This window comes from Tauraco erythrolophus, chromosome 6 (assembly GCF_009769465.1).
Source record: "Tauraco erythrolophus isolate bTauEry1 chromosome 6, bTauEry1.pri, whole genome shotgun sequence".
Taxonomy (NCBI): Eukaryota; Metazoa; Chordata; class Aves; order Musophagiformes; family Musophagidae; genus Tauraco; species Tauraco erythrolophus.
In genome coordinates, this window is record NC_141470.1 from 16,889,922 (window position 1) to 16,903,928 (window position 14,007).

Sequence of the window (14,007 nt, forward strand, 5' to 3'; positions counted from 1 at the left end):
TCTGTAATTAACTTCTTCCAGCCCCACCCCAAATGAACAATTTGCAGGATTGTGTTGAAATCACAGTGCCAAAATCACATATTTACCATACTGCAAACAACAGGCAGAGAATATTACTTTAGCAGTTAGCATAATGAGGAAAGAACAAAAGTGCTTTGCAATACAGTCAAAAACATAAGCCATTTGCAACACTTTCCTTCTATGAAAACTGAGTAAAAATACTTATATATTCTTAGGGATACTGTAAACTCTACAAAGTACACGAAAATCCAAAAAGGGCAAAATTATGTAGAATAAATCAGTAAAACATAAAAACTGTTTAGTGACTAAAATTAATCATTTAACATTGAGTATCTATAAATACCATTACATGATTTTTGAAAAGGATTTGTATGTATTCACAATAGAGAACTATTAAAACTTTCTTGAAAAAAAGTCTTATTTGTGTTTCTAGGGCTGAAAATATCTTCACATTAGTACATATAAGTCACATTTACATATTATAATTACACCATCAAAAGTAATTTTAAGGAAAGCAGAAAACTGATATGTTCAAATTCTTTCTGCAGATATAATTTTCAAGTACCAGCTCTTTAACAGTATGTTCAATTAATGAAATAATTATACAGGCATTTAAAATGCACCTGCAATCCTGGAGCCTTACAATTCAGCCTACCTTGAAAGAGGAATGGTCATTGTCTAACAGTGGTTTCTGTTTAAGAACAAAAACAAAGCAGAGAATATAGTCAATACCCACTCCTACCCTGCAAGCCAGGTGGAATTTAAGTGGCAATTTGATGTTCTGTTTAAGAGACAGCAATTGAAAATTTAGCCTAGTCACAAAAGAAAGACAATCAACCAAAAGAAACCAAACAGAAAGGTGGAGGACCTAAGACACTTGCAGCCTTCTCTGCTCTTGCACTTACTCTCACACTTCCACACCGAGGGGAAAAAACAAACAAACTATGAGGAATTATCTAAAAACATTTATTTTTAATTATATTAGATATTAATTAACATGGGTATATGAACATTTGAAGAAAAAAAATGAGAAATAGCAGCAAAGGAAGTTTTGAGATGAGGGAGATAAGTCCTTCATCTCCCTGGCTCCTGAAAAAGAGAGAGAACACATTAAAAGTGTTGAAAAAGTTCTCCACTGCCTTAACTGTACCATGTTGGGAAACACATGCAATTTTTTACTGTTCCTCACGCAGTCACAATTTTGAATATGTGGTTAGATATTCAATTAAAATATTTGAGTATAGCAAGTGCCACACATACACCAACATATTTAATTTTTCTGTTTCCAAATGCTACAAACCCCACAACACTTTAACACTTACAATTCCTTTTTCAACTTCTTTTATACCATTGTGGTGTTTGGCTGATGCAGAAAGGTTTTGAAAATCTTTTCAATTACTGTCCTGTAGTAAAGAAAAACAAGTATCACAAAAAAGGTGCTTACATACTCAAGAATAAGCTGATAAATTAAAAATAATACTAGCGTAAATGAGAACACCCACACAGAGACTCAAATGACCTCTGCTCAGGATTCTCAGAATTTTCAAAATGTTACTTAAAGCTGCCCACCTCAAGAAACAGGAACTCAGGTTTGAAGAAGTGTTCAGTACTGAGAGTTACCTGTTAATTTAAGATTCTGTGCCAAAAATTGCTCATCAGCACATTGCCAGCTAGGTGTTAAATTTTTTTCAGTGGAAAGCATAGGGTTAGCATTGTTCTCCTTGAAACATGCCAACTTTCAATATTTTTCTCTTACAAAGTGTTTCAAAAGCACATATGTGGTAGGCATGGTTCTAATCCTATACCTTCTTACACTGCAGTCGATTCCCACAAGTTCGACTACAAGTCATAAAACCTGTGACCTTGCTATATCAACAAAAAGATAGGACCCATATTTTTTCCACACATATACTTCACAAATTCCACCCAGAGCGACTGCTTTATGCTTCTGAAAAATGACAACCTGATGACAACCTTTATCTTACTATTATATTGCTATCTCATTAGAATTTCAAATATGTAATGCAAATCAATTACTTACAAGGATACCCTTCAAGAATTCTTCGTTAAGCCTGATGCTTTTTGCTCTCATCTTCTAAAATACAGTGTCTGGTGAAGATCAGAAAACCTTCTTCCTAAATAGAAGCACTGCAGATGCTGGAAACTATCAAAGAAGCCGACGTTGTGAGTGCTGTAAAAATTGCTTCGATGGTATTTCCATTGTTTCCTGCAGACAAATCTCCATCATCAACTCCACCACAGTGAAATAAAAAAATGATTTTTGAACCCAAACGTCTTTGTGAGTGGTTTCTTCAAACATAACATAACACTGTAAGCTAATCCACTGTTTGGCATTCATTTAATATATATTTGCTCTGCAATTTCATTGTTTCAGATGCCATTAGAATGTGCCACCTTTGAAACAATGGACAACAGGAATGGGATGAAGTGTGAATGCTTATTGCAGATAGAGCTAATATTTCTTTTGAATGCCATCAACTGATATTTTTCTATTCAAATGCTGCTAAGACTTGATGCCAGGTAACAATACTCTGTGTTGATGATATCACAGTGATTCTGTATCTGAGAGGTGGTAGTAGCATCTAAACTCTTCAAAGGAGGAAAATCCTACATTTGTAATTGGTACTGCAGCCCACATCAAAACCCAAAGATAAGTATCAACTCATAGAGAGGGATTATTTTATATTGACTACCATATCGATTCTAAGAATAAACACCGCCCCCCCCAGCTCACACCTGACATTCGTCTGACACTGTCAAAGTAATATTTATTAATGCAGAAGAATTATTTATCTTGTCGTTCCATTTCACTATGAAAATTTAGCCTGCTTTATTCTTAATTTTATACTTTCTCTTAGAGGATTTTTATATTAGGTTTTTAAAACTAATCACTGTTCACTTTACCTTTCACTGAAAATCCAAAATTTTAAATCAAACCCATTTCCTGTCAGTAATAAAAGCTTAGGAGCATGAAACTTTTAAATCATGTATCTAGACATTTACAGATCTTAGTTTATGGATGTGTTCCTTAAGTATCATATAATTTTAAAATTCTCCATCCACAAGAAGTTATTGATAAACAAGTCAAAACAAAAACCAAAGGAAAACCCCTTTAAAAACAAGCTTTTCACGAGCCACATAAACTTTTTATGAACAGAATTAAAGTTATTATCTTAAAATACTAATTTTGAAACTCTGAGGATACCTATTTTCTGTAGTGATGATGAAAATTATAACCAAAAATATTTACTTTTTATTTTTTTATTTTCAGTGTATTTTCAAGTCTTCATTTTAACTTGCTGCATTAATATTTTGGTTACTCTTCAGTATTAATGGGCTGACTACACATCACCTAGAATTATATTTTAAGTACTGCCTCCCAAAAATTACTGCTACAACTGTTGGTTTACATGTTGCCATAAGCTACTCATTCAGCAATTCTTAAAAATCTACAAGTGACAAACGAAAAAAGAAAGCCTCTTTCCCCTCCCCGATACCCCACAAAATCCAGAAAGTAGTTTTACCATTGAAAACACGCCCCCTCCAAACATATATTTTGAATTGGATGTTATGTCTCTAAGTCAGGCAACTACTGTAAGCAGAAAGTCAGTGGCACAGATGAAGTACAATTTACATTTTAGTAATTTGTGTTATGTAACTGCAGTAAAATGGTTATACTGCCCAGGCCATACTGCCCATGCCCGTGAAACTAAAGATTTTATTACCTGTCTCTTTAGACGCAAACGTTATATTGTCTATCCTGAATATAAAAAATACAGCCTATGTCCTTCCTTTCTTCTATTCTCCCAATGAACCAGAACCTCTCTCAAAAGACAAGCAACAAATCCAGTAAAACAGAACCACAAAAGCTGTTATTTTCATCTTAATGCCTCCCTCATCTATGACCCAGAAAACTGAATTTTTGGTTGACAGAAGATTCTACAATAATAACGTAAAGATTTTTTATATGCTGCCAAAATATATTTTTCAGAAAAATACCAGTAGCAATAGGGTTGATTCTCTCATATTCTCTGAAAAGAGAACGGAAGATATCACTAGCTGGAACCTCTGTTAGCGACCTGAAAGGAGGTCAGGAAAGAGCAGAAAAATAAAGAGGGGCAAATAACCTGGTTTTACTCTGTTTAACATTAAAAAGCAAAAGCTTCCCTGTTGAGAGAAGACACTGCCTACAGCCTAGCCTTCTTTTCCATGACACTGAACTTTGTTGAAGAGCAGGACAGAGAGTGTTTTATCAGCTATCACCCAGGGGCTCGGGGAAGTTTGAGACTCTTCCTTGGGCTAAACACCATGAAAACGTGTAAATGACACAGTCCCTGCTCAGGAGAGCTTACAATCTAAGAAAGCAAAATGACATATAGGAGTATGGAAAAATACAGCTAAACACAAACAAACTTTGTATACACATATATATACGGTTACATTTATAAAACTGTTAAAGTAGCATCACTATTTCTACCTACCCCTCTGCCTAGCCATCATTGCTTAGATGATTGCTTAATAGGGATCATAGGGGAAGTGGGTCTTTAGGAGAGATTTCAAGGAGAAGGTAGTGGCCTTATGAATCAGTTCAGGGAGGGCACTCCATGCATACGGGACAGCGTGGAAGATGTTCTACTGAAAACTTAAAATTGTGCAGAGCAGCATTTCTCCAGGTCAAAAGTCCAAGTGTTGTGTGCAAGATCCCTATTTCCTGAGACAGAGACAGTGTGGTTATGGGAGTAACACTTGGCCAGTAAGAAGACAAGCGAAATCACTAATGTGGGACTACACTGAGGATATGTTACTGGCCACATAGTCTCTGTGGCTGCCAGTTAGCACAGTAACTGTGAGATGATATGGAGGGGTTTGGAAAAGAGTTGGATACAAAGAAGGAAAAAAAAGCAAGATGAAGGAAAGGAGACAAAAGGAAGAAATGTGAGGGATATTTTCAAATGTAGTCTTCTACTGGAGTTCTTAGTGTGTTTGCAATTTATTAACTAAATAACTAAAAAACATATACAATAATTAATGTACATTTGACACCATAAAATAAACTGGACCATATGCCAACATTTACATTATGTTATTATCCTTCACTATGGAAAGGTGAGAAACAGGTTAAACAAGAGACAAAATGCTTCCCCTTACCCTTCTTCTTCCGTACTGAAGCTTGGAAACAGAAAGGGAATGAACTGTGAATCAATTCTGAAGGTAATTTTTATATGCTAAATCCTTGTCTGTCATTTTGAGCATAAACATTTTTCTTCCATCTAAGAAATTAGTCTCTCCTTGCTAGCCTCTACTATGCATGTATCTATCATATCACAGTAGATAAACAGCTTGGCAAATGCACAGTTCATCAGGGTTTATACCTTAACTACAAGAAGTTGCTCCCCTGCAGAAATTAGGATTACACGTACAATTTTTTTTCCTAACTCATTTTTTAAAAACTGTAATTGGGGCAACTTATTGACACCAGGGCTTTCAAACTACGATAATAGGGCATTTTCAAATCTTTGCAGATTGAAGTGGAAAGGAATCAGTGGCACATGTTATCTGCCATACTTTGGATTAACTAATTTGAAAGAGAACCACTGAGATGGTCTGCTCAGTATTGTGGAGAACAGAGTAGCTAAAAACATGCCAATAAAACCATAAGTAGAGTTCAGAGCCAGGCAAAGAAAGTGACTGTAAAGACCACAAGGCGTATATTTTTTTTTTTAAAGAATGATGTTTAGCTTAGCTAGGAGAAATTACAAAAATATATACTCGAAGGGAAAACAAATGGGGAATTTCTATTTATCTTTTTCTTCTAATACATAACAAGGGACATTCAATAAAATTAAAGGCATCACATTTAAAACCAATAAAAAGGAAATACATTTGTACACAGCACATAATTAGCCTGTGGAGTTCTTTGCCACAAGACATTATTGAGACCATGAGCTGCTTCAGTTCAGAAAAAAGATTACATATATATATTGATGAGAACAGCCACAGTGTTCCTCTATACGTACTTCGTATTTACTTTGCACATATATGTTATGAAACAAATGCTTATTCATTAGGTAGTTTAATGGATATAAAAATGTGGGTCTTCTCATAGTTCATACAGATGTCCAATATATACACATATACATATAAAAATATATAAATTATATATAAATACACACATACAATTTGCGTTTTATGTCAGAAGACAACTTTTAACTGATGATAGTGAGAACATTTTCTCTTTGGAAGCTTGTTCAGTTGTACAATTTAAGAATTCTTGTTTCTTCTGATAATGGCCCTTTTACAGGACAAATACTAAAATAGGTAGACCACAGATGTTCTTTATAACAGTAGTCAAATTGTTTGCTAGGGTGGCAAATGTTCAGAGTATCACAGAACTGGTATTTACAGTCTCGTTTAGGAAGAAGATAAATTTCTGCCATGCTCTAGTATCACTACAGCTTCATCGAGGGACATACACTTCTGGAACATGCTTCAGGACTATTCTTCAGAATAGTAAAGTCTTGCCACTGAAATATTTGCCCCATCTGGATAAAGATATGGATGGGAAATGTGCTTAAAGATTCACGTATGTCCCATGGCTGCTAGTCACAAGAGTGCAGTGGTTTCTGCCAGCTGATGAGAACAAATAGCAGATCAAGCACTATAACCTGAACAGGGGAGTGAGAAGGCTAAAACATGATGGTCTACATAGTAGAGGTGACTTTAACTATTAATAAGCTCTTTTCCCCTAGAAAAGAGTGCTGCTTCTTTCTGCTTTAAGAACAGTATCTACTACTTAAGATTGACAAGTAAGAGAAATAGAGAACAGCCTCAGTTTGAAAGTGATTTGCAAAAGGGGATAACGAAGGGGGAAAAATGGTGTCTAAGTATTTCTGTTCCCTTGGGAAGTTTGCCGATAAGCCAGTAAAGTTTTACAACCTCTCAGCACTCCATGAAAGGAAAACAAACCCACAAAGTGGCTCCAGAAATAATATTTTATATTTTAATCCAGAAGAAAAATTATGGAGCATTCACAAACTGTTGAAAACTTTAGTCAGGCTCCTAAACTTTCTGGCACAGAAAAATCATATTTTCTGAGATCTGTTAGAGCTAAATAATCAGACTTTTTCATTTTGGTCTTCAGCTGGTTGTTATACCATAGAGAAGACAGTAACCACTTCAGCACCCCTTTGTTGGTCAGAACCTCCACTGAAGCTAACTTGACTCACTAAAGAAGGGATTGAGGCCATCTAGCCCAGAAAACATTGACTTCCAGGGGAAAAAAAAAGTGGCCACATGACTTTGATTCCTCCCAGTTAGCCTTCAGATAAGTCCATGCCAGAAATAAAAATGATCGCAAAATGTATTTAAATCAATGTAGGGTTACATGGAAAAATGGGTTTATTGTATGATAGACTCTATTACTCTGCAATGAGGGACATGGTTTGTGTTTATACCCAATTATCACTTGCTAAACGCACTGTTCTAGTGTAATAGCCATATATAAATACGCACTGGGCTCTTCTCTTTGCATATATGGTCCATTCATAACATATTTATTATGCCTAGCTGCAGAAATTCTACTTTTTAATGACCTAACATTAAAAGCAGGAAGAAAAGAATTATTAACTCCCTCACTTCTATAAAATAAATCAAAATTCCCGGAGAATTATGCATATCTAGAATGTGGATGATCAAGCAAAGGAATCTACAATCACAGTTCTTAAAATTAGCAAATAAAAGACTGAATGCTCAATATTTTTTTATTACCAATAATGAGAAGAATTAAGTTTATATCATGCACAGAAGTCAAAGTGATATCATAGTATGTGCTTTTTCAGATCAGAGTCTAATGAAAACAAGTTGAAGTTGAAGCTGCTTTAACACTGTCAGCTTTTTAACAACAGCTTCTGGCAGCTTACCTTTATCCACTATTGAGAGGCCACAGAAATTTAAAATAAAACAATATTAGATGAACTGAAAATTTAGAAAGCAAAGCTAACAAAATATGATACGGCATTACTTTTAGTAGATGTGCCAAACTTTGATGATGCATAAAATGTATCAACATTCTCTTGCGTAGCAGTAAAGGCACAAGTTTAAACAAAAATTATTCATGCGAATCATGCATATTTGAACTCTCCAAAGATGCAGCATTCTTAAAACCTTTTCTGTTCTATATGCTGTACACAGTGCGGTCCCTCTTAGTCAATTTAACATATACACAGATATATATTTTTTTTCTTTTTTACATTTCTATTATGCCAGCATGCTTGTCAAAAAACACTTTCTTACCAAGCTCTTCAAGCTCTGAGGTCATTGACTTAGACCGCAAGGTCAGTGCAGTGGTTGGAGCTCGCTTAGGAGGTGGTGGGGCTTTGCATTAAACAGAAGGATACACAGTGTAAGTAAACACACATCTCTCAAATGCTATATTCACATACATAACATTTATTTAAAAGAATATACTATATTAAATAAAGTAATATTAAATACATACATGCGGAGGGAAAAAAATCCCTGAGATGCTTTTCATGTACTGAATTTCTATACCGTTTCAACTTTTAGCGTAGGTTGTTTGACACACCAGCAAGCTTTTATGTAACAGCATACACAGAAACATTTAAAGCTAAATAACTGTGCATTTCCTGCATTTTTTCAGCAGGAACAAGACTTTCTAGAGAAAGTGCCTCACAGCAGTTGTGCCCCTCCTTCTAAGAAATATACATAGCTAAAAATCTCCTGGGGACCAGCCAGTCTCTGCCAGATTAATTTCGTCTTTGAAGAAATTGTTAAATCCGAGAAACACAAGAAATAAGATTCAAATTTATCTTAATAGTTATGGTGAGACTAAGGAAAACAGGTGATCCTCAGTATAAATAAGATCTTGAAACATCAACGCAATCATCTAGCACAGAAACTAAAATCCAGCATGTGTTTTAGTATCCTGATAGCAAACATTCTGGTGGTCAGAAAGGAGCGTAATATCAGAAAAGATTATGCCAATGTCGGTAGAACAGTTGAAGATTTCCAGTAAACAAAAATAGTTTGGGGAAACCAGGAAAAATTAGAGTTTTTAAGCGTTTTGGTAAATATTATACACCAGGCTACGTCATTTTGACAAGAGGTGGCAAAGCAGTTTGAAGGTGGGAAAGAGTGATGGAGGAAAGGAGACAACATTCTTCCCATATCACATATATCCACCTATGTAAGCATCATCCTTTCTCTATTAAGCTCCATCATCTTCTTACAGAGGTTTGAATGACAGAGTGTCACAAGAAAGCAAAAATATAGCTCAGGTTCAGTGTCAGATAAGAGGCTGCATAAATACTGCACGTGTTGACTCCAGTCTGAGGTCTGCCCTTGCCCAGCAAAAGAAGGGACAACAAGTCTGTGAGGGCAAGTGCGCAAAATACTAGATTGTTAAATGGGACTGAGTATCTGACACTGGCCTTGCCGTAAAGGAGACTGATAGCAAGAAAATCCTTCCACACAATTCCCAAGGTAAAATGGCAATTGCCAGGTAACACGAAAGCCTACCAACTTGCATCAAAAACGGGACAAGGTTCAAAAGTGAATGTTTTCGGTAAATGACACATAGAAGGCTTTGGAAAAATAACAAAGGACTGAGTTTGCTTTTACAGAAGCAACTTCCCTTTGGGTTGTATACAACAGCGCTTCTATTTAAGGGCAATATGAAACATCCCAAAAGGCAGAGGTGAAAGGCTTGTTTAAAATGTGTGAATAGCAATTCTATCAAACTAAAAATAATGCAGGACCACGTTCGGACATTATTTAATATAGTCTTCCCCTCCCACCCCCCAAGGTGTTTTGTTTTATTTTTTGTTTTTAAAAAAAGTAGTAGATGTCAAGAACACTCATAGCGTAGACAAAAAGTTTTACTCATGGACAAAGAGGGAGCCCTCAGCTCCTAACCACTCTTGTGTTGAAGAGCCAGGCAGCTGCGAGTGAAGAAATTGGTAGGAGGAACACGAATTTTCAAAACTGTGATGCTGCTGTACTGAATACTAGTTAGCAGCAGCAATCTTTTCTGCTTAGTGGTAATTATGAAGGCCTAACGACTTTCCAGGGTAGCTTTTACCTGAGCAAACTCCAAGGTATTTCAGGCGAAATTTCAGCCAGTTTTGTCACATATTAATGCATAAGTCAACAGAATTAAATTACTCTAAATTAAATAAGAGAAGGGTATTTCAAATTTTAAAAGTGAAATCTATAAATCCGAATTTATAAAACAGTCATTTTGTGTCCATACTGTTTTCTGCGGAGCAAGAGCAAAAGGACTCCATTAGGAAAAGAGAAAAATGTACCTTTCTTTCTAGCTGTGTCATCTGGATCAAGATTCCTGGTTACTGTGACAACCTTAAGAACCAGGTGATTGCCCCCTTGTCGAATCATGTTCACCACCTGCCTGTGGCCAACTTTCACTACATTCTCATTATTAACCTGCAAAGAAAGGAAATAGCCTTTTAGATCAAAATGCAGAAAATTTCTGTTATTTCAGTTTCAAAAACAGCAGGTGGAAAGAGAAGGAAGATAGAGATTTTCTAATTACTATCTTTTAATAAAAATACATATTTAAGAAACAGAATAGAGTTGGTATGATAACAGGAAAATAAAGCTAGCTCTTCATGAAATATGCAAATAATTTCCTCATAATTCCCTTTTTTTTTAAAAAAAAAGGTAATGAGTTCAACCAAATCTTTCCCTTTATGTATTTTACTTCTAACAATTAGTGTGCTACAACTCTGCATTTCATACACTAAGAATATTTTCTTAAACAATAGTTTTCATGACTGCGTTATCCACAAATGTTTATGTGTATTTTATGTTCTCTACCATAACCCATGAGATATTAAAAGCTTTTTTTTTTCAGATCATCCAGGAATAAAGATTTTTATTCCTGAAGTAAATTCTTATGTTCAAGACACATTCTTTTATTATATGCACTCTCCTCATTTCCCAGCATCTGATCTGATGTCCTGGAAGCAAAGGCAACAGGGCCATAGCAGTCCATAAGAGTCTTCATGGGAAAACAGGGGTTAACTATATGAAGCACAGACCAGCAATTATGGTCAAGCCAACTAAACTTTATACTGCACTGCAACATTAAACTTTAAAATGCATACTCTCTGGGTAATTCCTAGTGCTATATCATCATATTTGCTCTATATGTTTTTCTATAATATTAATTAATAGACATAGAAGGAAGCCTAGGCATAAAAACTGTAAATAACCATGGATAAATGTAATTTATGTATTCATTCAATCTATAAGAAGCCACTGAAAGTTCCCTGAAATCTGAATGATAGCAGCATATAAGACCAAAGTGCTGCATGTGCTATTTGAACATAAAAGATATTGAGGAATGGAATCATGAAGAAGAGATGCTGCCAGAATACACGCTGGGAATTTGATCTCTATCCAAAATTCGACTGACTCAGTTATATTTCACTGCGATCACTCAGTGCCTTCCAAAATGAACAGTCATTTTCAAAGTAAATGTTTTTAGCCTCCTCTATTTATTCTGACAGGCTGGGCATCTCACACTCTAAAGAATTTACTAAATGGCAAAATCTCTCATTAAATATTATTGCCATTTAGCATAACAACAAGCACAACCAGATCCACTCCAACTTGAAATCATTTTTCCATCCATGGTATCAAAGGAAAATCTTGCCTTTTTTCAGGCTTTAGCTAAGACAAAATGCATTATGATGAAATAACGTTCAGGTAAACCATATTTTTAAAAAAATGCTGCAGTCAGAAGTCTCAAAGTATGGTCCGTGTGCTACGTCTATAAGCTTGAGATGCTTTTTGAGATGCTTTTTTAGTTTCATATACAGCAATGTAAGTGCAGCACATGCTGAACACCCAGACTGTTGAGCAGGCAAATATGAAGTTCTCTCATTCTGTAGAAGGATATAAAAGAATATCTATTTGAACAGGAGTGTTGCTGTTTTGTTTTATTTTACACCTTCTTAGCATCTGGTATTTAATTCCAAGATATGGTATTTAGTTAGCTGGACCAATGGCATCTAAATTTAATCTGTCTAAAACATTTTAGCAGAGTTATCCATTTACTTCTGAATTTCTTCCAGTATTAAAAATTCAATCAGGTAAAACTTTTCTACAGCAAAAAAAGTTCATGCAATTAAGAACTATAGAATGCATCTACTCCATCTTTACTGGAATTAAATTTTAAGGTTGGAAGTCAGTATGGATTAGAATATGTCCCCTAATGCTGTCAAAAAACAGAGACCTCCAAATAAATCTAAAGTTAATATTAATCAAACACATGTACACTTCACTAGTGTAAAGTGATAAATGTGTAAAATGATAAACAGCTTATGCAGCTTACCATCTGTTCGCATCGTTATGTGCAATGATACTTAACATTTAGAGCAAGAGCAAATATATACGACTCATTTTTTGAAGCTGTCTCAGAAACAGAACCTGTAAACGACTGTTTATAGCAGCTTTGTTTAAAAGGCACAGTTACAAAAGCTGGTACCAAAAAGATTTATATTGAAAAAATAAAAATATTTGTAGGAGATTTGAAGATTTTTTTTAACTCAAAGAGCTTACAGAAATGCTTGATAACAAAAGAATCATGAAATCGGCAGAGCAATACCTCATCACTATCTTTTCCACCTCAGTGGGTAAAACTGTAGCGTGATTACAGAGCAGTAACATCAGAATTGTCAATAGCTTATAAGGAACTAGGATTTCAGTGACAGATTCTCCATTTCTTTTAACCTTCTTCAGTATTTTATATGTAAGCCAAATGACAGTAGAAATGGTCATTAAAGAGTAAGACACCAGAGTTCTAGCAGGTTGGTTTGGTAGTTTTAGTCTGATATTACTTAGCAAAACTTTTTCAGGTGTGAATAATTTCATGAGACTCTCTTTGCTTCCACTTCAAGCTTTGGCAGTGGGGACATGACTACGGCATCTCATCTAGGCTTTGTAAAGAAGCTGAAGAAGGTAAATTTTTATAATCAGTAATACAGACATCTATTTCACCTGTGCCAATCTATTTAATAATCACATGTGTACTTGTTATTAAATGTGATCATGTTCTTTGAAACATAAAAAATATATTTTTGCTTTTAGTAGCAAAGTGTTTAGAATGGTGTTCCATAAACAGTCAAACTAGCAAAGTTGGTTTGGAGACACAAATTTGTGTCCTCTTCTTCGATCCAATCTTTCAGCATATTCTCTGTGACCTTTTACTGCAAAACCTTAAGTTTTTTCCTTCGATTCTTCCCCAAAACTTTCCTGCAGTGAACTCTCCCATGTCCTTCATCAATAGGTTAAATAGATTATAGAAATAGATACATACTGTGGCTGGTTCCATGCTACATCAATGGCAACAGGTCATCAAACAAGCCAAATGCAAGGAAATCTGTCCCTTGAGACAGCCAGCAATTTCAATAACTCTCCTCTATCAATTCCCAACTTTCAGGAAAAGCCTTAGAACTTTATATTCTTGAAGTTCAGACTTTATTATCATTTAGTTAAAACTGGGCAGTGGGATGGAAGCTACTTTGAGCACTTGGAAAGAATTTGAGATATAATTTACAAAATAATATGATCTCATAGACCCAATGTCTTTAAAATATAGCCTAAACTGGAAGCCTGAGCTATCTCAAGCTGAACTTACTTTTTGGGTATGCATGAACTGTTCTTGAAGTGTTTAAAAGGAGGAAGACTTTTGTGAATATCAACATTTTTCAACTATACGTCTCAGTGCTTTTTCCACCTTGTATAATCAATGTTCACAGATTTTTATAGAGCAGTACAATGTTACAAGACAGGAAAATTATGACTTAAGAGAAAAGCTGGAGACAGAAATGAGAAAAATTCACAGCAGACAATTTTTCCAGATAAAATGATTTGCTAGTAGTGCGCAAAAGCATCGTATTTCAATGCCTTGAAGTATTCGAG

At 35.1% G+C, this 14,007-nt stretch overlaps 1 protein-coding gene across 1 annotated transcript in view; it reads right to left on the reverse strand.

Moving 5' to 3' along the window:
* Nucleotides 1-14,007, reverse strand: part of SHANK2 (SH3 and multiple ankyrin repeat domains 2) — a 317,236-nt gene that overhangs the window by 28,738 nt on the left and 274,491 nt on the right. The window contains 3 exon segments of the mRNA XM_086613043.1: nucleotides 5,191-5,211; nucleotides 8,335-8,415; nucleotides 10,368-10,503. Of these exon segments, the coding sequence (XP_086469169.1) occupies nucleotides 5,191-5,211; nucleotides 8,335-8,415; nucleotides 10,368-10,503 (238 nt within the window).